Genomic DNA, 22,680 nt, shown 5'->3' on the forward strand with positions numbered 1-22,680 from the left:
ACTATTGATGTCCTGTTGAAACTTAACAAGATAATAACTTGCTGGATAATATCTGTGAAGGATTTTTAAAGGATACTTCTCTTATTTTGTTTGTCAAAAGATACTTAAAGGGTAGAGATGAAGAAGAGTTTCTGGGAGTACATCACAGAATGATCTAAAGATGTTCCCTCCCCTGCCCAGATGTGCTGCTGCTGCTGGATGATGCAGTGTGAGAGTGAGTGAGGCGCACAAACATTATCTAGACATAGAATAAAATCAGGGTCAATATTATCAATAATGAATCTACTCAAGTCCTTCCACAGCCTTTTTGCTATGGTTTAGTTCAGTTTACTATTGATGTCCTGTTGAAACTTAACAACATAATGACTTGTTGGAAGGATTTTTAAAGGATACTTCTCTTATTTTGTTTGTCAATAGATACTTAAAGGGTAGAGATGAAGAAGAGTTTCTGGGAGTACATCACAGAATGATCTAAAGATGTTCCCTCCCCTGCCCAGATGTGCTGCTGCTGCTGCTGCTGGATGATGCAGTGTGAGAGTGAGTGAGGCGCACAGTCGTGACGTCACTGTCCGGGGTTTCCTAGTGAAGTGAACTCTACGGCGTCATGGCGGAGGCCGGTTGTCGGAAGACCCTGGACTGAAATGCAAAGCTTTTTCCTACAATCACGGTCGACCAACGAGCGCTAGAGTCTAGCATCTATCGGGGGAAGGGTTGAGGGAGAGGACTCAAACAACAGAAGCAGCCAGATCTGCTGCTCTCTCTCTCTCTCTCTCTTTAACTGGGGAGTTAGCTGTGTGAAGCTAACAGCTAGTTAGCCACAGCTAGCTAGTTAAATAAGAGAAGAAAGGGAAGCTCTGAAGTGGAAAAAGGCGGATTTAAAACAACGAAAACATCACCAGGTACTTTAAGAAAAAACCCCACCAGGTAACACATCACTTGTAGATACTTATCTGATGTAAACTGAGTGAGTAAAGTGAGCTAATGTTTGCATGTTGATGTGGTAAAAGCCGCGAGAAGTGAGCGGCGGAATGAAAACAAGATGGAAGAGATGGTGAACTTAGGTTAGCTTCAGGTTCTGGCTTTAATTTAATGAGTATTAAACAACTTTAAGGGCTTCATTACTTCAACAGATATCTGCTTAGTTAAATACAGTTGCTTGTTTAAGTCAGAGTGTTGGTTATAATGCGTAATAGTGATGGTTTATAGCTGGTTTCTTCTGCTAAACATGAAGTAAAAGTTTGGTCATTTTTTAGCTAACTAGCCGTGCTAGCCTCGTGCTTCAGAAGCTAATGCTACTTTGCTTGGTTAGTAAAGAGGTTATAATCCTTCATACTTCATGTTTAATCAATCCAGGTTAAAGTAAAATAAACATTTTGTTTGACCCACGTGGAAATATAAAGCTAACTATTGTTTTTTTATTGTTTCACACGTGTTGTGAGTGTGAATCACAGCACTAGCATAATACTTGTGAGCTAAGCTAACAGTTAGCATTTGGTTATAACATATTGGTGGTTTGTATTAATTAAACATTTTTGTGGTAATAATAGTGATTGTTGATTTATATTGGAGTATAATATTGTCTTTGGTAGTGTCTGCATGCATCCTCGTGCTTATTTTCCCTTTGGAAACCTTAGTAAAGAGGCTATCATCCATCATAGTTCATGTTTAATCAATCCACTTTAATGTAAAATAAACATTTTGTTTGACCCCACATGGAAATATAAAGCTTACTATTGCTTTTTTATTGTTTCACACGTGTTGTGATTGTGAATTATAACACTTGTGAGCTAAGCTAACAGTTAGCATTTGGGTATACACAGAGAGGGCTGGTTGTAGTTGGTGTTAATTCAACATTTTGTGGTAATAATACTGATTATTGGAGTATAATATTGTCTTTGGCAGTGTCTGCATACATCCTCGTGTTTCAGAAGCTAATGCTATTTTCCCTTTTGCAACCTTTGTAGTGCTATCATCCCTCATAGTTTATGTTTATTGAATCCACTTTAATGTAAAATAAACATTTAGTGTAACCCACATTGAAATATAAAGCTTACTATTGCTTTTTTATTGTTTCACACGTGTTATGATTGTGAATCATAATGCTACCATAACACTTTTGAGCTAAGCTAACAGTTAGCATTTGGTTATACATAGAGAAGGCTAGTTTTAGTTGGTTTTAATTAAACCTTTTGTGGTAATAATGTTGAATATTGTAATATAATATTGTTGTTGGCAGTGTCTGCATACATCCTCGTGCTTATTTTCCCTATGGCAACCTTAGTAAAGAGACTATCATCCCTCATAGTTTATGTTTATTCAATCCACTTTAATGTAAAATAAACATTTAGTTTGACCCACATGGAAATATAAAGCTAACTATTGCTTTTGTATTGTTTCACACGTGTTATGATTGTGCAACATAACACTTGTGAGCTAGGCTAACAGTTAGCATTTGGTTATACATGTAGCCTGGTATTAATTAAACCTTTTGTGGTAATAATGTTGAGGATTATTGGAGTATAATATTGTCTTTGGACATTACAGCCAAACATACCCCGCCAAGAAGCTAATCATTAGCTAATGTTACAGGCTAGCTACACCCAGACTAGAGAGGGCACCATGGTTGGCATTATGTGTGTTTACTATATGTTTTGGGGGGGTTTGGCTAAATGTTAATGTGGTCATTTAGGTGTTTGGAGTGAGCTTTGTTTGGTTGTGAAAACACGCTGCTGCTGAGGCCTGATAGATAGGCCTCTCTGCTGTGGGTGAAGGGAACAAATACAGCAAAGTGAACTGTTCCATGGAGCTGCTGCAGCCATCCGCACATCTCCTGTCTGTTCTGCTTTCAACTTGACATATGCATGAAGAAATACGTGTTTTTGTGAGGTAAGGAGATAGTTAACCTATAACGCAGAGCATAAATTACTTTGCATTTAGAAAAATATCTTGTATGCAAGTGTATTGACAGCTCCACAATGACAGTTCATTGGTTGAACTTTGATCCAGGGGGCTATAGATAGGTAGGGACAAGGATGGTGTACTGAGCTGTAAATGCATTTAACTTTTGTAAGCATAGATGATTTGTATATGCAGTATTAGGGCCACATTGAGGAAAAATAAATAAATGATATTTCAAGACTAAAGTCATAATATTATGAGAATAAAGTCATAAGTTTACGATAATAAAGTCATAGGTTTACGAGAAAAAAAGTCGTAATATTATGACAACAAAGTCAGAAGTTTACGAGAAAAACAAGTTGTGATATCATGAGAATAAAGTCAGAAGTTTACGAGGAAAAAAAGTCGTAATATTATGAGAATAAAGTCACAGGTTTAAGAGAAAAAAGTCATAGTATTATGAGAATAAAGTCATAATATTATAAAGTAGTAATCTTACGTGTTATTTTAGAGGGGAAATAGAGCAGTGTGCCATCTGTGTGAAAATGAGGAACGTGGAGCATCTTGTGAAGTAATACTTAAGTTTAGGTTTCACATATAATGAAATACTTCATCTTTTGGCACATCAGCACGACATTATCATCAGTATCAGGACCTTGAAAGGATTGTGCAAGAAACTGCGTTTATTCCGAAGAAAGAACCACACGGACCTGAAGGGGAAATTGCGCCTTTTGTGGTGGAGGAAATAACTTTTTTTCTCGTAAAGTTATGACTTTATTCTCTTAATATTACGACTTTTATTCTCATTAAATTATGACCTTTTTCTCGCAATATTATGACTTTTTTTCTCAAAATCTCGGATGTTTTTTATTCCTCAACGTGGCCCCAATACTCCGTCGTAATTTTGCCACGTTGTGCTGAATTTTAACAAACAAACTGACAACGTAATCAGATCCTCTTCATACATACTGCTTGGAAAGCATAATGTTATTGAAATAAATTAGACAGCTTTGCATAACATAGTCCTGGCATTTTCCAGTCAGTATTTCTAATGTTGTTATTGTTTATCTTCTTGTGCAGGTTAACCACGTGAAAAATAATACTACAGGTTCCCAGAAGGGAGTCTATATTTTGGACTTCAACATGGCTGGACGCAGCGAGAATGAAAGTGCAAGCAACAACAGTGGAGAATCAAGGTAAATCAACTGATCACCGCTTCACTCTTTTCGTTCCACCCTTCACAATAAACTCCCCGGACACATACGCTGGATCACTGCTTACTAGAGAGAACTAAAGTCATTCAGAACCTTCAACTCAACAAAAATAGCTTACACTTGTTTGTAACAATTCGCTATTAGCCGAGCTAACGTGCTGTGCTTGTGTAAACATGGCAGCGCTGGATGTGAGACTGCGGACAGAGTAGATTGATAAATCACTTTTTAACATGTTTACATCATGTTTATGCTTGTTGAACAGGTTTATAAAGTATTGCAAAGGTTTTATTGCACTTACCTACAGTGAGAAGCGTAGTTGTCGTCAACTCGACTTCACCTGGTTCACTTCACTGTCTCCACCACGGCCTCTCTGATCAGCTGTTTGCTGACTTCTCTGAGTATATGTGTGTAAAGCTCCACAGTCCCGACACAGTGGGGAGGATGCAGCGTGATGATAAACACTGACGTGACGGTCTTTAACTCGGGACTCGTTTAATATCGACCATCCCTAAATAAAATAATTTTTCTTAATCATCGCATTTCAGGCAGCCTTTTGCAATTCGTCATTTATAAAGTTACCGACTGATGGTCTAAGGCTGCATTCACACCAGATCAGGCGTTGTGGCGATTCACTGCAGGGTTGTTCAGCGGTGTGGCAGACTCACTTTAACGGCCAATTGACTACAGCCGCCGCAGCCCAAAGGCACTACCCCCATTCAAAATGAATATGAGGACTTGCATTTTTGTGGCACCGCCGGATCTGGTGTGAATGCAGCCTAATGGTATGCCACCGTTTACAGTATTGTTGTTTTGCACAAGACTGTTGTTTACACTTTTATGCTGGACATCCCTTCCTCTGTGGTGGCACTCCAGCAGCATTAACACAGTTGTCTTATTGAAATAAATGATGAGGCCGCTTATCAGTGTCTAAATAAATAAGCTATAACACTTTGCCATCGTGTTTTTCTCGTGCACAATGCCAGAATGGATGCTAATAAAATTTAACAAAGGAAACATTTTTCAAACCAGGTGTTATATTGGCACCGTTATAAACATGTTTTGAATGAGTCCAGTATGCGAAACTGATTTGATTTGTGACTCTATTAATTACTAATGTGTACACGTATGCGTTTTATTATTTTCTCTTTACATGCAACAGTAATTCCGATGATGAATCCGGTTCTGGATCGGGCTCGGCATCAGGGTCCGCCTCAGGCTCCAATTCCAGCTCCTCCAGCAGCAGCAGCCAATCAGGAAGCAGTAACTCAGGTAGTGGCTCAGACTCTGGCAGCGGCTCAGATTCTGACACAGAGAAATCCAAGGAGAAGATGGAAACGCCAAATAAGTCAAACATTGACGGAGCTGAGGTAAGGAAATGGGATTTCTTTTCAAAGAAATTAACAAAGATGGACTCCTATTTGTTACTCAAACTGGACATGTGGAGAAAATGAAATTATTCTGACAAGAAAATCATTGTGTTTTAACTGTAAAGCTGCTGTTATATAAGCGGCATCAAAGTGCTTAACACTGTGTGAAACTATTTGTCAGAATGGACTTCCTTGCATCTCTGTAGCAACGCTACGTCTAATGCAGGGAACTGCTTGAAACACGCAGAGTTGTAAAAGTTCAGATGGTTTGACCTTTGACCTGGTCACATGACACATTTTCAGCGCTCAGTTAGTGGCACACCGTTCTTTTGGGGAGTTTAACATAGCGGTTGACTCTTGTTGCGTGAAAGCTTTTTAACCTGTTCACATATTTTTGGCTAACCTAACACTACGCTTATTGTTTGCAGTTCTGGAAGTCCAACCCAAGTATCCTAGCAGTGCAAAGGTCTGCTATGCTCAGGAAACAGCAGCTTCAGCAACAACAACAACAACAACAACAGCAACAGCAGCAGCAGCAACAGCAGCAGCAGAGACAAAGCTCCTCAAATAGTGGATCGAATGAGGTTTGTTTAAATTGATTCCCAATAGACTCTTTCTGTGCCATTTGAGTGGGAACTAATCAACGCCATTTGGACGTGTTGTGAGTTTATTTAACTGGACCATCTGTAATTGCGTGAACTTTCTGTCTTTGTTGATAATCTCTTCTAGGACTCTTCAAGTAGCGATGGATCTGACTCGTCAAGTGGATCCAAAAGGAGAAGAAATTCAGGCTCCTCCGACTCTGGATCAGGTTCTGGATCCGGGAGTGGTTCTGGATCAGACTCGTCAGCGGAGGAGAAGAGTGACGAAACGGCATCAGACTATGAGCCGAGTCACAATATCAAAAGCAGAAAGCCCCCAACCAAGTAAGTGGACAGTTGCCCTTTAAATGGCTGCCTTGTTACGGTGGCTTACATTATTCTCTCCAGCCGTGTAGGTATTGATCATATGACCTATGATCCGTAAAGGAATTCAAAGAATGCCGTGTGTTTAACTCGGCACATGTGTTATTCTTTTCATCTCTTGTCATGTCTCCAGGATGAATTTTCGGAATGGGAAGAAAAGCAGCAACCAGAGGAAGAAACCCCAGAATCGTTCTTCCTCTGATGACGAGGATGATAACTACAAGAAGGCGGCATCTGCGGGGCCACGGCGGCAGGCCACAGTCAACGTCAGCTACAAGGAGGACGAGGAGCTGAAGACCGATTCAGACGACCTGGTGGAAGTTGTGGGTGAAGATGTCCCGCAGGCCGCGGAAGACGAGTTTGAAACACTGGAGAGAGTGATGGACTGCCGGATAGGAAGGAAAAGAGGTAAGGAACACGGTGCAGAGATTTATGATTTAATTGTTGCTATACAGAGGTATTTAGCCAGGTATGGAATTTCAGGATTATCAAAGTGTTAGAGCTGTAGGGAAAACGAGGGAATTAGACAACAGCTTGATCTTCCTGTTTCTCTGAACTGTTCACCTTCAAACAAAACATATTTTAGCTCACAGTATTCCTTTATTTTTTTTCCTAACAGCCACAGGAAGTGTAACCACTGTATACGCTGTAGAAGCAGACGGGGACCCCAATATCAACTTCAATCCCAACAAAGAGGCCGGTGATGTCCAGTATTTGATGAAGTGGAAGAACTGGGCCCATATCCACAACACTTGGGAGACAGAGGATACACTCAAGTTACAGAACGTCAAGGGCATGAAGAAACTGGAAAATTTCAAGAAGAAGGATGGGGAGAAAAAGAGATGGTGAGAGCTCGTTTAATAAACACCAAGACCTTCTCACTTTTATTATCACAATCTTACTAATGGTAAACAAACAGTTTAACACACCGACATTGAAAGCTGCCCAGTCCTCTACTGACCGCTGAGCGTCAGGAAAGACTACTAGGACAAATAAAATGACAACCACATGACAGACAAAAGTAATCAAATTCTCAGTGGCCAGCCATTAGGGATGTGACGGTTGATAAACTTGTGACAACACTGGTGTTACCGATTACACCGGACATTTTACATGAAGATGATCAGGTGGTCAGTATGTGTAGCCCGCTACCCGCTTTCACTGCAGGGCTGCATGTTTCCACAAGGCGCTGCTCTGCTGCGCACACCGGCTGTAACCGTTCCGTCCTTCTCACGGCGATTACCTCACGTTATGGTTCCCTTATAGCGCTGGCTTTAAATCTGAAATATTGCCAAATAGAGGCTTTTGCTTTTCGCTTTGACACCAAATCCACCGCCATCGTTTTGTCTGTCAACTCTCTCTCGTCCCGTGTGTGTGAAATATGACTCCTGCTACTCTGAGCTGAGACTCCGTACGGAGCAGATGCATTCACTTTCAGTTTGTCGTGTCCGTCATCCGACTTTGTATTGATAACACGGCGCTGATGCGCAAAAATTATCTAATTGGTTTTATTTCTATAAAAAAAAAGCTCAACGACGGTGGGGGCGGTGGGCAAGTAATTTAATCAGTGCGTGCCCGACCACCGTGTAACATTGGTAACACCGACCACCGCGAAAAGCCTACCATATTGCTCATTTTCTGTTTTGTCTATTTTGTGTCCTCTCCCCAGGTTAAAGGCGGCTTCACCAGAGGATATAGAGTATTTCAATTGTCAGGAAGAATTGATGGATGACCTGCACTCTCAGTACCAGCTTGTAGAGCGAATAATAGGTACACTTTCTACAGGCTGTATCATTTGTTTTCTTTGAATGAAACATTTTACTTTGAATAAATTTGATTGCCATTGGATTTGTGCAACTAAAGAGGTCTCTGAATCCCTTTTGAGCAGGACATTCAAACCAGAAGTCGGCAGCCGGTTATCCAGACTACCTCTGCAAGTGGCAGGGTTTACCGTACTCCGAATGTAGCTGGGAAGATGGCGGTCTGATCGGCAAAAAGTTCCAGAAATGCATCGACGACTACATGAGCAGAAACCAGTCCAAGTCCATTCCATCCAAAGACTGCAAGGTAATGCAGTTTTGAATTTAGTTTAGCTTGGTGTGACCTCTTCCGTGTGAGTTTCCAGCATCACCAACTGCTGTTCTCTCCTGTAGGTGCTCAAACAAAGACCCAGGTTTATGCCTATGAAGAAGCAGCCAACTTACATAGGAGGTGATGGACTGGAGCTCCGAGACTACCAGTTGGACAGTTTGAACTGGATGGCCCACTCCTGGTGCAAGTAAGATTTACGCGATTCTTAATTCTCAACTTGCATCATCTGAATGTCCATCCTGTAATTATGGGGGGGGGGAAACTACCATAGTAATCAGGGTATGGACCTAATAAATAAATGTAATAAATCCCATGGTCATATGCTGGAGGCACCATCACTCAGTGTGTAGCAGGCCCACGATCTGCTCCTCTGATTGCTGTTTCTCTCTTCTGCTCTGTCTTCATTCATAGAAGCAACAGTTGCATCCTCGCTGATGAGATGGGTTTAGGGAAGACCATCCAGACGATCTCCTTCCTCAACTACCTGTTTAATGATCACCAGCTGTACGGACCCTTCTTGCTGGTTGTGCCTCTCTCTACACTAGTCTCCTGGCAGAGAGAAATCCTGCTCTGGGCCCCTCAGATGAATGTTGTGGTTTACCTAGGAGACATCAGCAGCAGGAACATGGTATGGTGGTTCAAACACCACGCACATTTTCTTCAGCTACATTGAAACAATTGCCTAATCCCATTTTCTTGTATTTGTTAACGACTGTCTTAACCTTTTTCATGTTTCCTTCTCACCTGTGTTTTCATTTAATAGATAAGGACACACGAGTGGATGCATGCCCATAGCAAGAGAATGAAATTTAACATCATTCTCACAACGTATGAAATTCTTCTCAAAGACAAGGTCAGCAGCTATTTCACTTTATCATGCACCATGGGCTTGCTGTTATTTATCAATTAATCGCCTTTATTTATGACACGTATGAAATGGTAAAGGTCACGTCTAAAGCTGTGCAGTATAATATTAGGACATGTAAAACTTACTTACTATGTGTGTGTGTCTCCAGGGATTTTTGGGCAACGTTCCCTGGGCTTTCATCGGTGTGGATGAGGCACACCGACTGAAGAATGATGACTCCCTCCTCTACAAGACCATGATGGACTTCAAGTCCAATCACAGGCTTCTGATCACAGGAACACCACTGCAGAACTCCCTGAAAGAGCTCTGGTCCCTGCTGCACTTCATAATGCCCGACAAGTAGGTCATATTTATTGTTATGCTTAAAAACTAACTTGTGCCGAATTTGACTCGACTTGCTTATGGTACTTTTTCTAACAGTTTGGCTACATTTAGGGCGCAATAGGGTGCTGTGAGTCAGGCAAAACAAGACGGTGATACAGGCACGGCTCCAGGAAACATTTTCAATGCAGAGATAGCTTATTATTTACCCGCGATCGTTTGTATTACAAGCAGGCACACGTTGCTTATATCGTGCGAAAACGAAATGCATACCATGTTTTTTTTTTGTTGTAGATTGTGTAGAACAGTGTTTCTCAAACTTTTTCACACCAGGGACCACTCACCCAATCAAAAAACAACTCATGGACCACCTAACTCCCCAGAAAACAGAAAAATACAATACAACCGTTCACCTTCTGAATTCATGTTTCTCTTTTACACCGAACTAAGACGGGCTTAATTGCCTTGTACACTCATCGTAAAACACACTTACAAACTGGAGAGAAACAAAATAAAAGTCACCAAACACGTCTTGATTAGTCTTTCCACTGTTCCAACAACCATCAACTCTGGTTTGTTTGAAATAAATACTTAATTAGCTGAGTAAGATGTGGAAACATACCGGCTCTACAGGCCGTTTTCCCCCGCTGTATCTCTTTGCCGTGCGGCGGCCCACTGAGCAGTTGCCCCGCTGCAGCTACTCGTTGCCGGCTCTCAAATTAGCAAAATCCTATGACAAAAATCCCACTGCTGGTCTTGGTCGTCTTTTCCAGTTTATATTCGGGATCCTGGAAAAGATCTCCGGCACATCTCTGTCCTAATGAGATGGAAAACTTTGCATAACATTCAAACACCATGGAGCCTTCTTCAGAGCGTGAAGAAGGCTCCATGCTGTTTGCATGTAAGCGTATGTCTATTGTGAGCCAATTAAACAGGTGAAATGTTAGTATTTTGTCCTCCTTGATTTGGAAGTCTGGGATGTGCTACCCTATCACATTATTTAGCATTCTTCCCGACACGACACTATGGGTATTACTGGATTAAGTTTTCTAGTTTCATACCAGTACCTTCACTCTAGCTTTAAAACCAAGCCCGCTACAACCTCTGAAATACAGAGTAGCAACCGGGCCCGCTAGTGTGTCGTCGTATTTTTAAAAGTTAAAGGTCCTGGTCCGGATAGGACCGCGTCTGGGTCTGGAACCGGACTGCGGTCCGCCTATTAGTAACCTCTGGTATAGCAATATATCATGAAATAATTTATGATACTAACAAACCTATGAGACAATTGGTACAAAGTAAGAATGATGAAACTTTCTGACAGTTTGCTTCTAAGGAAGAATAAATCAGGATTTCTTTCCTGTGTCTTGTACCATGAGTACTGATGTATGTCTTGTTTCTCAAGGTTTCACTCTTGGGAGCTGTTTGAGGAGGCGCACGGTAAAGGCAGAGACTCGGGCTACACCAGTCTGCACAAAGAGCTGGAACCTTTTTTACTGCGCCGAGTGAAGAAGGATGTGGAGAAATCTCTTCCTGCCAAAGTGGAGCAGATCCTCAGAGTGGAGATGAGTGCTATCCAGAAACAGTATTACAAGTAAGAGCTGGACACTATCACGCGTTGTTATGGACCTTTAACCTTTTCCACTCCACCCCTCTTTACCATAGACACATGTTTGTCTTTTTTAGGGAGTGGACAGGGGCTCTTTATGGGGACAGACAGGTCAAAAGTATATTTCACATAGAAGTGGTGGGAACAAAGATTAATTTGAGATGCAGCTCAGCACTGTGTAGAAGCCCCCTTATTGTCAATGTAGCTAGCGAAGCCATCCATCCTCTGAATGCTCTAGGTCTCTAGTTTGTGGTTGTAGATTTTCATGAGGCTGTGATTATCCCAGAGGTCACCAGAGGTCATTTTATACAGAGGTCAAATAAAAAAATATATATTTCTAGTTAATATAATTTGACTGTGAGACATTTTAGTATAATTTCTACAATAGTGTATTAATGTCTTCTGTTTGTGATCAGATGGATCCTGACCAGGAACTACAAGGCTCTGAGTAAAGGTACCAAAGGCAGCACGTCGGGCTTCCTGAACATCATGATGGAGCTGAAGAAGTGTTGTAACCACTGTTACCTTATCAAACCCCCGGAGGACAACGAGTTCCTCAACAGAGCTGAAGCCTTACAGGTCTGTTTATTTTATCTTATTGTGTTGCAACATCAGGGTTTCTGTTAGTCCTGACACAGTGTGGTTTTATTTATTTAAGGAATTAATTATTATTAAAAAGTAGAATTTGGCAGGTAAGTAAACATTTGAATGCAGGACTTTTACTGTGGGGCATTAATAGTTTTACTAGCCTACTTCTTCTACCATTGCCAATACCAACATTCCCAGTTAGAGAACATTCTGTCATTAACAGTTCTGTCAATATCACATAGTGATATTTGTGTTTTGGTAAAACGGTGCCCCCGCCGGCGCAGTTCAGGCAGAGAGTGATACTGCCGCAGGGGAGATTGGCGAGAGGCTTTCAAAACAAACCCCCACAAAATGATAATAAATTCAGATGAAGTTCTGTGAGAAGTTGATGAGAGAAAAGCTGCTAAAATCAGAAAGACACCACAGTAACTGTAGAAAACGCTGCATTGTGTCTGTAAGAGGTCTTTGTGAAGAGTCTCGCCAGACTGCTTAGAGAATGTCTCTGTCGCTGCCGGACTTCTTTTCCTCTCTGTCCATTTCAGGTTACTGAGGAACACGGCAAAAGAATACTTTAACACGTGCTATTTGGTGGATTATGTGATTGCCGAATTACAGGAGATGCTTTTGACAGATTATGGAAGAACTAACTTTGTGGGTGGGTGTGGGTGGGTGGGTGTGGGTGTGGGTGGGTGTGGGTGGGTGGGTGGGTGGGTGTGTGGGTGTGTGTGGGTGGGTGGGTGGGTGTGTGTGGGTGGGTGTGGGTGGGTGGGTGGGTGGGTGGGTGTGTTGGTGTGTGTGGGTGGGTGGGTGTGTGTGTGTGTGGGTGGTTATTGATTTCCTAATATTACTTGGAGAGGAGAGACCAGTAACCGTTTGCCCCTCTTTTTCCTCCGACAGCACCTGATCCGCTGCAGTGGGAAGCTGGTTCTGTTGGACAAACTGCTGGTGCGTTTGAAGGAGCGAGGCCACAGAGTTCTCATCTTCTCCCAGATGGTACGGATGCTGGATATCCTGGCTGATTACCTGAGGAGCCGGCAGTTCCTCTTTCAGGTACTGTAGCTCACACAACCATCAGACATACTGTACATGCATACGCAGGATGAATTTCCCTCCAGCTAACCAGAAAAGATGAAATGCCATCTACATATTTCTGTTATAAATTTCTGAATATGTTTATTTATGTAGAGATTAGATGGCTCCATCAAGGGGGAGATGAGGAAGCAGGCGTTGGATCATTTTAATGCTGAGGGCTCAGAGGTAAGTCTCATGCCCTGCGTACAATAAATGCACTGTATGCTTCATTTGAATAAACTCTAACATTTAGTGAATCTCTGTTTGTGTGCCCCAGGATTTCTGCTTCTTATTATCAACGCGTGCGGGTGGTCTGGGTATCAATCTGGCGTCGGCTGATACAGTAGTCATCTTCGACTCGGACTGGAACCCCCAGAACGATCTCCAGGCCCAGGCCAGAGCCCACAGGATTGGACAGAAAAGACAGGTATGCAGCAACTGTCATAAACCTCCATCCATTTCTTTGTTTATATATTTTGTGGTAGAAATGAATGTTTGGTCAAGATTGCGGGGAAAAGGGTGTTGATGACAGCAATAAGACCAATCCCTTCAGTAGGCAGTTATCCAGTGGTGGAAGAGGTCCTTCGATTGTTTACTTAAGTAAAAGTAACAATAGCACAATTTAAAAATACTCTGTTACAAGTAGAAGTCTTGCATTTTAAGTTTGATGAAATGTACCAGCATGAAAAGTAGTCATTATGCAGAATGGCCCATTTCAGAGGTTTATATGATTAGATATATTATAGCTACTTGATAGGCATTTTCATCTCTAATAATTAATCACATTTATGAGATGTTTTAAAAAAAATGCTAAGTAACTTGTATAGCTGTAAAGATGTAAATATAGTAGAGTAAAAGTGCAGTATTTCCCACTGAAATGTAGTGTAGTACAAGTAGCGATTACACAATTACCTCAACATTGTAGTACTTAAGTGCATTCCACCACTACGGTTAGCCTTTCTGGTCCGACTCAGATGATCCTTAATAGACATAAATTGTGTTTGAATGTTATTCCATTAATAAACACAGTATACTGTATATCCCACTGTTGGCAGGTGAATATCTACCGTCTGGTGACGAAGGGCTCAGTAGAGGAGGAAATCATTGAGAGGGCGAAGAAGAAAATGGTGCTGGACCACCTTGTCATTCAGAGGATGGACACGACGGGGAAAACTGTCCTCCATACGGGTGCTGCTCCCTCCAGGTAAGCAACCCCATACCGCTTTCTGCTACTTGACTGCCTTTCTTTCTTTTGCCTACGTCCCTCTTGAACTCAAATTTCTGTGCTTGTTGACCACCTTGAGTGCAACTTTCTCACTAAAGAAATCAAATCAAGAGATGTCATCCTTATTGTTAATACTCCTCTCAGATGTTGCTGCTACACTTTGCTGTCCTCTCACTTGAGTGTGTTTTTTTTATTACAAACAGTTCAGCACCATACAACAAGGAGGAGCTGTCTTCCATCCTGAAGTTTGGTGCTGAGGAGCTTTTCAAAGAGCCGGAGGGTGAGGAGCAGGAGCCTCAGGTACGTAATTATATACTGAACTATGCGTGTACATGATCACACATTTTCTCTGAAATATGTCGGAGTAGCATGACCTTCTCTGCTCTCTAGGAAATGGACATTGACGAGATCCTCAAAAGAGCCGAGACCAGGGATAATGACCCTGGACCCTCCACAGTGGGAGAAGAACTGCTGTCTCAGTTCAAGGTATGTAAAAAGGTTCTTGTTTTAGAAACTGGCTGAACGATGCTCTGTTCTTCAGCAATGTAACATTTACAGTTGTTTGTTACTTGACCTGTGCAGGTTGCCAACTTCTCTATGATGGAGGAAGAGGAAATAGACATCGACTCTGAGCGTAGTCATCGGAGTTGGGACGACATCATTCCTGGGGAGCAGAGGAGGAGGATGGAGGAGGAGGAAAGACAGAAGGAGCTTGAGGAAATCTACTTGCTGCCACGCATGAGGAATTGTGCCAAACAGGTACACAAGCAGTCCAAATATAATATATTATAAAATATAAATATAAGGATTCATGATTTACGTTTTTCTGAAAAAATGTCACTATAATTTGTGTGCTATTCAGTGATATTGTGCATTTTCTTGGTTTGTGTTAACAGATGAAATTTAACGCCAGTTCGGGCCGGCAGAGCAGGAACAGGAGGTACTCTGCGTCTGACAGCGACTCGCCCTCAGATCGAAAAAGGCCAAAGAAACGAGGACGGCCTCGGACCATTCCACGAGAAAATATCAAGGGCTTTAGTGATGCTGAGATCCGGAGGTGATTATATTAACAAACCAAATGTTTCAGTGTGGCTATTTATCTACTCCTCCTCACATATTCCTGTTAAAGGTATACATTGTCAAGTTGGTGTTTGTAAACTAACCCTTCAAAGTTTCCCCGGCTCAACAAGCGAGAGAAAGAGAGAGCAGTTGTGGTCGAGCGAGCTAGTGTGAATGAAGAGAGGGAGCGGCGTTAGACGTTAGTTTGATCATACAGTCTATGGTTTTGATTAAGTCACGACCTCGCCTGCGCGCTGTTATCAATTAGGGGTTACACACCCATAGCTTCTTTGCTGGCACCCAGAAACGTCTCATACACTGCAAAAATCTCTGTAGATACAGACACCACCACATGTTTCTATTGGTTCATAAGTGATGATTGAGAGGGATCATTTTTATGAGCCTATATACATTGTTTTTTTTTTGCAAAATGCTGCTTAGTATACCTTTACCATCTCTGTGATCTACTTACAGGTTTGTCAAAAGTTACAAAAAATTTGGAGGACCACTAGAAAGGTAAGCCGCATCAGATTTTCTTACTGTTTTTTAACAATTAACAAAACATAACACCCCACGCAGTCTTCTCAACACGAGTCTTGTCACGTCATTCAGGTTGGATGCTATTGCCCGTGATGCCGAACTCGTGGATAAATCCGAACACGACCTGAAACGCTTAGCAGAGACGGTTCACAACGGCTGTGTTCGAACACTACGAGAAAACCCCTCTGGACCAGAGAAGACTTCAGGTAACCAAAAACAGATGTTTTTACCCATTAAAGATCCACCCATGATGGGAATGTTTTGTATATATGTATTTCTTTTTATCAGAGCTGCAATGAATTAGATTAATCATCAGTAATAATACGTTTTAATGCCTTTTGTTCGTTATCGGTGATATGAAAACAGACCGGGGAAACATCTGTCAGTCAAAGAGTTAATCACACTGAGTAGGGGATATTGTACCAGCATCTGGCTGAGCACCAGACCTGAGAGAGTTGAAGCTGCCAATAAAACAAGCTGCACTGCTCAGTTTCCATCACAGTTTTGTAGTTTTGAGAGGGAGACATTGTCTGTTATGTTTCCCTCCTTCTTGTTTACTATAAAACTTTGAGTGAAAAAAAACATTTCTAAATATGTCTTTTGTTTTCTTTAAAAATCTAGTGTACTCTTGCTACTTTCCCAAGGTCACCAAACCTGCATCTAAGTGCTTTGTTGTTTCTTTTCCCCACTTGTGTGATCATCAGGAGGAAGAAGAGGGAAGGTGAAGGGCCCTACATTCAGGATCTCTGGAGTCCAGGTGAATGCCAAGCTTGTCATCTCCCATGAAGAAGAGCTGTCTCCACTCCACAAGGCCATTCCTGCTGACCCCGAGGAGAGAAAGAAGTAAGGTTCCAGATACACTACATGATTTCTGTTAGACAGGATTGGGCATCGCAGCTTATTTGTATTGGTCTGTGTAATATCCAATAATATAATGGCACCTACTCTCTCATATGTTTTCTATTTCAAGCAACCCTGTTGCTAAATATGAAAAGCCCATATGTATTTGAATGTCCAGAACTGAATTGTGTATTTGAATAGGTATATGATTCCATGCCACTCGAAGGCAGCACACTTTGACATTGATTGGGGGAAGGAGGACGACTCCAGCCTCCTCATAGGAATCTATGAGTACGGTTACGGCAGCTGGGAGATGATCAAGATGGACCCGGACCTCAATCTCACTCACAAGGTGAGTTCAGGCACAAGTAGGGATTTGGGGAAAAATGATTCACCTATATATCGCTATTTTTTGTTTTACAATTTTGGAATCGATCAAATCCGTTCCGTATCAGTCAACCAAAACAAACCGCAGTGAGCCGAAACGAGAAAGTAGAAAATGTGAGGGAAATGTTTTCATTCTGTGATTTTTGGCTTGCTGGTAAAAATGTAATGAATAATTCCTGGCGATGACCGATATATATTTGACTTGAGGACATCTCTGACTACATACATGCTGAAAATCAAACATTTTTTCTGTATTGATTTAGAGATTTTTCCAAATTTAGAGAGTTGTACTAAATGTAAAGTACAAGTGTTTTCCCACATTCATCTGTTTATCTGGGCAGGTCATCCATATAGATTTGCCCCTAGCCAAATATTTGTTTCATATTTTGTATTGTTGTTTTCCTTTCAAATGTTGGTATAGAGGCAAACTAATGTAAGAGTGTGATGTATTTGTGTGCAGCCTTTTCTGAAAATGTTTCCTGTGTCCATTGTTGACTAGCTCTTACCGGACGACCCCGACAAGAAGCCACAGGCCAAACAGCTACAGACCAGAGCAGACTACCTCATCAAGTTGCTAAGCAAGGACCTGGCCAAAAAAGAAGCACAGAAACAAGCAGGGACAGTGAGTATCTGAACGCTACACTTGATTAAAGTACGGATATTTAACCTGAAAATGACTTCAGTAGAAGCTAAAGTCACCTATTAGATTAAGAAGTATCTGATATTCTGTACCAAAAGTAATTTTCTGATATTAAAAGTACAAGTAAATGCTGTTAATAAAAAAAGCAAGCACGTCCGAATTTGGAGATTTATGACGTTTATTCCTCATGTACACCACCTTAAAACTGGAGGATACATTTCATTTGAAGAAAAATAAGGTCTTCATAACTTAAAGGATTTAAAGAACAAACTTTTTCCTTCCCTCGTAGTCTCAGGTAGCATGATCTGACATGCAACCTGCCTGGACTTGAGCGGAAATCGAAACTAAACTGCGGCTTTGAGAGCACTTTGTTTGCACTTGTTGCCCATGAATGACGTAACTTGCTTGCAATAGTAACGAAGATGCATAGGGTAAATGTATCGTAGTAAAAGTACACATTTTATTTAGGAGATATGGGGTAAAAGTGAAAGTTGACAGAAATATAAAAACTCAAGTAAAGTAGAGATAGTCCCAAAAATACTTAAGTATTATAAAGTACTGCATCATTAACTAGAATATGTATACATGAGTCATTTTTAAATTCAATATGGATGGATTAAAATGTATGTCTACCAGAATCTACCATGCCTCTTTGTGTGTACGTAGGCCAACTCACGGAAGAGGAAACCAAGAAGTAAAAAGAGCAAAACTCTGAAGCCAGCTAAGACGGTAGAGGTGCTGAAGAGCACTTCCTCGGATCCCCCGTCGGACAAGAGGACGGACGATGAGGATGAAATCGAGGAGGAAAAGGTACATTTTAATACCGACCGGTACTGCTTCGCTAGCTGTAGCATGAAACAAACATTTCCTGTTTTTAGTTTGGAGTTGATGTGTAATAATAATAATGTGTTTCAACCCTTTTTAGGAGGTGACACCCGTGAAGGCGCCGAGCAGACGGAGCCGAGCAGACAGGGTGGTCGTGGTGAAGGTGAAGGAGGAGGACGAGGACGAGGAGCCTGAGCAGGAGGAAGTTTCTTCGTCGGGGGAGAGGGAGGTCAAAGAAAAAGATATAAAAAAAGAAGGCAAAAAGGAGAAGAAGGAGGAAAGCTGGGACATTAAAGATTCAAAGGAGCCAAAAGAGAAAAAGGAAACCAAACCTCTGGAGGCCGTCTATAAACAAGAGGAGAGCATGGAAAAGGTGAGCATGGCTTTTTCTATGGTGTTCCTCAAGGTCTTGGTGTCTTAATGTGGTATTTTGGAGGGATTATTGATCATTTTTATCAAAACAATTGTTAAATTTAGCACAAAATCTGTGTAACAAATGGTATCAACCCAAACATTGCTGCAACAAGATATAATAGAGCATGGGGATGATCATCATATACTTCTATCATAATGTTCTAAACCCTTACACACTTTTACAATTCATTTAATTAAGTAATTCATGTTTATTTCTGATTTATGACTAGAACAACTTGCTACAACAGTGCTGAGCTGCATCTTAAATTAATCTTCAGGTTCCCAACTTTCAGATGATATACACCACTTCTATGTGACATCTACTGTTGACCTGCTATCTCCCCCTAAACACCCCCTGTACCCTCCTAAAGAAAAGACCAAAAACTGGTCTATTGTGGGTCTCAGGAGGAAAAAACACGATGGATCGGTTTGGAATTAATTCTCAAATCCTTTTCATCAGATTGAAGTAAAGACTGAGGTACGAGAACGAACAAAGAAAGCCTCCGATGTGCCGGTCCACATAACAGCGAGTGGAGAGAATGTGCCGGTGTCTGAGGAGTCCGAGGAACTGGACCAGAGGACCTTCAGTGTGGTACGTTTCACTGACAACGAGATCTTCAGATAAAAAAAATTGTTAAATGTTCAGCTAATGGCTTTCGATGACTAAGATAAGATCCAACATGTTGCTGGAGTTGACTTTCATGTGAACGTTTACAGTGTAAAGAGAGGATGCGGCCAGTGAAAGCAGCCCTGAAGCAGCTGGACCGACCGGAGAAAGGGCTGTCGGAGCGCGAGCAGCTCGAACACACGAGACAGTGCCTCATAAAGATCGGAGACCACATCACCGAGTGTCTGAAAGAGTATTCCAATCCTGACCAGATCAAACAGTGGAGAAAGTTAGTACACACATGATTCATCAACGCAGATTGAATGAGGTGTAAGTCGTCTTTGTTCTGTATGTTAAGCTGATGGTGTTTGTCTTATACAGAAACCTGTGGATATTTGTTTCCAAGTTCACTGAGTTTGATGCCAGGAAACTACATAAACTGTATAAGCACGCAATCAAGAAAAGACAAGAGAACGCCCAGGTATGTGAAGGCCTTACAATGATTCTTAATCTGGATTATAGTATCAACTCCTTTACTGAAATCCATCATGATTCTTTCTTCAGGCGATGGAGCAGAACACTAGAACTAACACCCACGGCTATAAACACGCAGGTACGCTCATGTTTTCTCCTGTTGCACATTAAATAATAAGATGTTGTCGCCGTGTACTGATTCATTTTTGTGGTCGTCTTCGTCCTCAGATATCGAAAGGCTGAAGGACAACTCTCACCAGGACGACAGCAGCAGGGACAGCTACAGCTCGGACCGGCATCAGCCTTCGGGGCGATACCACGAGAGCAACAGCAGCAAGGAGAGACACAGCTCGGAGTCCCACAGGAAGACGACGGGAGGGGAGTCCAGGAAAAGACCGTATCCCTCCTTCAGCAACGGCAAAGACCACAGAGAGAGAGAGAGAGACAGAGACCACTACAGACCAGACAGCAGGGACAGAGACAGAGACAGAGACAGACAGGACAGGTGAGGAACAAGTGCTGCTCCCGAGTAGGGGTGGGCGGTATATCGGTCAACACCGGTGTCACGTTCGGCCACGACATGGATTTTGCAATACCGTCGGTACGAAGACCTTGAAGAATACCATAGAAAACGTGTTTTGTTGTCTTAAGTGTCATCTTTGACTTGTTGCTGAGTCGTGCTATGTGTGTGTTATGTGCAGATACTACAACGACAGTAAGCACAGGAAGCTGGAAGAGTACCGCTCCGGCAGAGACCACCGGCTGGACATAAAGGATCATTCCCACTCGGACCACCGCTCATCGTACCGCTACCACTCGGACTGGCAGACGGAGCAGCGGGCCTCGGCCAGCGGGCCCCGCTCTCCCCGAGACCAGCGCTCGCCCTACGACTCCCGCTCGCCCATGGGACACCGCTCACCTTTCGACTACTCGTCGGACCACAAGAGCACACCGGAGCAGATCTGGAGCAGCCGCAAGACATAACAGGAGCTGCCTGGGTCTGCTAGTAGCAGCCATAGACTCAGCAAAACACAGCAAATGCCTTACTAAGGACTGTGGGCTCCAACCGGAAGCTGTTTGAAGCACTGTGTATCAGTCAGTTCAGCATGGCTGTCCTCTCCTCTCTTAAGCTGCAGCTAAATCTCGGGAACCTGGGAGATGAATGCCAGGGAGCGGCTCAATCCAGGCGGGCGGAAAATAATAAAAAAAAAAAATCAAAGCATATTTTTGTATTTAAAGAATTTAAAGCTGCATTGTTGGCGTTCAACAGGATGCAGACGTTTTTTTTTTTGTTATTTTTATAAACTTTTTTTTACTCTGGAAACTGACACAATTGACCCTGAGTGCTGCCTCATATTCCCACCAACCAATGACACTGGATCCTGTATGACTGTTCTCTATGTTTTGTCTGTCTGTCTCTGTCTCTCTTATCATGCTTAATGTGATTTATTCTACCTTTTATTTAAGTGTTAACTCGAGAAGTCACACAAATCGCATTACAAGTTGACGTAAAAAGGTGTCTGGTTGAATCCAGTCCGGACTCAGGCTCACCACCTGAAGTACCTCATTTACAGCATTTCTCATTTTCAGCAGGTTTTCTTTTTTTTTTTTTTTTTTTTCCACCAGGCGTGAATTATTATTTAATAACATATCTTAGCTGTAAAAATAATAACCTGGATTGTTGTTGTTTTTTTGTTTTGGAGAGAGAGGTGTATCATGTTTTTTTTCCTCCAGTAATACTGTTGTAAATTTTTGTAAAATAGTAAATCAGTGGTCTTTTTCCTCAGGCTTTTTTGGATTTATTATGACTCTACTTTTCCCCCATCAACTCAGGCTTTTTTGTCGTTCTACGAGTGAGTTTCTGTATAATAGTTCTTTCATGATAATGCTTTCAGAATGTAACTTTTTGGTAAAGGGAAAGTTTCTTTTAATGATACTCAGTTTTATTCTCTTGTGCTTAGGTTTATATTTTTTTTCCTCAGTGCGTCGAAATCAAGTTGGAAGGAGCTGACTTTTGAAAATCACGACGGTCGTCTTTCAATAGAAGCACCCCGTTAGATCTTAAATAAACTTTTTACATTTTTTTTTTTTTTTTCTTTTACCTTTTCAGTTTTCTTTTTCTACGTAGGCAATAATGTCGATGTTTCTATGCAGCCAAGTATATTTGTGGTGAACCACCCAACTGAATGAAGTCACTGTTACGGTTCACACTGTTGTACATAAATTTCCTCTATATTTCAAAATGAATTTACACTGAAAGTGCATGAATTTTTATGAACTGTTTTATATAGTTGTTTATGAAGCCATTAAAATCAATCACTGTACTCACTCGTACCAACTCTCTTCGACAAAGTGTCACCTTTTTGATTATGATAGAAATCGGACACGCTAGGTAGGTTGAGCACAAGCAAAGGCTGTTAAATGTCTGCAAATAACTTTCCATTAGATTTTTACTTGCTGTATGTCATGACATTTGTTTGAATGAAACAGGAGATGGCCATCACCTGTAGCCTTACAGCAAGAGGGTCGCAGGTTCGAATCCGGTCTGGCCTCTGTGTGGAGTTTGCATCCTCTCCCCGTGTCAGCGTGGGTTTTCTCCGGGTTCTCCGGCTTCCTCCCACAGTCCAAAGACATGCAGGTTAATTGTTGACTCTAAATTGGAAAAGGAATCCGCCTGGTG

At 41.8% G+C, this 22,680-nt stretch overlaps 1 protein-coding gene across 5 annotated transcripts; it reads left to right on the forward strand.

Moving 5' to 3' along the window:
- The first annotated feature begins 523 nt into the window (after positions 1 to 523).
- chd1 (chromodomain helicase DNA binding protein 1) lies at positions 524 to 22,462 on the forward strand. 5 transcript variants are annotated; one of them, XM_037752965.1, is made up of 36 exons: positions 524 to 924; positions 3,979 to 4,094; positions 5,272 to 5,479; positions 5,908 to 6,063; positions 6,209 to 6,405; positions 6,578 to 6,852; positions 7,064 to 7,289; positions 8,114 to 8,214; positions 8,333 to 8,511; positions 8,598 to 8,722; positions 8,947 to 9,163; positions 9,299 to 9,388; positions 9,552 to 9,742; positions 11,127 to 11,315; positions 11,747 to 11,909; positions 12,816 to 12,968; positions 13,104 to 13,175; positions 13,267 to 13,416; positions 14,045 to 14,193; positions 14,418 to 14,514; positions 14,605 to 14,700; positions 14,797 to 14,973; positions 15,111 to 15,271; positions 15,748 to 15,789; positions 15,886 to 16,019; positions 16,518 to 16,656; positions 16,855 to 17,005; positions 17,540 to 17,662; positions 18,347 to 18,490; positions 18,606 to 18,878; positions 19,380 to 19,511; positions 19,637 to 19,815; positions 19,908 to 20,007; positions 20,091 to 20,139; positions 20,229 to 20,505; positions 20,702 to 20,984. In XM_037752965.1, the coding sequence occupies exons 2-36, from the start codon at positions 4,042 to 4,044 to the stop codon at positions 20,982 to 20,984; spliced, it is 5,451 nt and encodes a 1,816-aa protein (XP_037608893.1). In that variant the 5' UTR covers positions 524 to 924; positions 3,979 to 4,041. The 5 variants fall into 5 exon arrangements, 3 of the variants coding, with proteins under 3 accessions (XP_037608893.1, XP_037608894.1, XP_037608896.1); XM_037752966.1 differs by having other exon boundaries at positions 524 to 899; XR_005204416.1 differs by lacking the exon at positions 524 to 924 and having other exon boundaries at positions 4,042 to 4,094; positions 20,229 to 20,601; positions 20,702 to 20,838.
- The last annotated feature ends 218 nt before the right edge of the window (positions 22,463 to 22,680 follow it).

The sequence above is a fragment of the Sebastes umbrosus genome, chromosome 19 (genome assembly GCF_015220745.1).
Source record: "Sebastes umbrosus isolate fSebUmb1 chromosome 19, fSebUmb1.pri, whole genome shotgun sequence".
NCBI classification, from domain to species: Eukaryota; Metazoa; Chordata; class Actinopteri; order Perciformes; family Sebastidae; genus Sebastes; species Sebastes umbrosus.

What these genes read in the sequence shown, in the direction of transcription:
- chd1 (XM_037752965.1), top strand. Translation starts at nt 4,042, where the DNA reads ATGGCTGGACGCAGCGAGAATGAAAGTGCAAGCAACAACAGTGGAGAA. An exon ending in ATCCAGAAACAGTATTACAA is followed by an intron (nt 11,316 to 11,746) that starts GTAAGAGCTGGA and finishes GTTTGTGATCAG; the next exon opens with ATGGATCCTGACCAGGAACT. An exon ending in GGATTGGACAGAAAAGACAG is followed by an intron (nt 13,417 to 14,044) that starts GTATGCAGCAAC and finishes CACTGTTGGCAG; the next exon opens with GTGAATATCTACCGTCTGGT.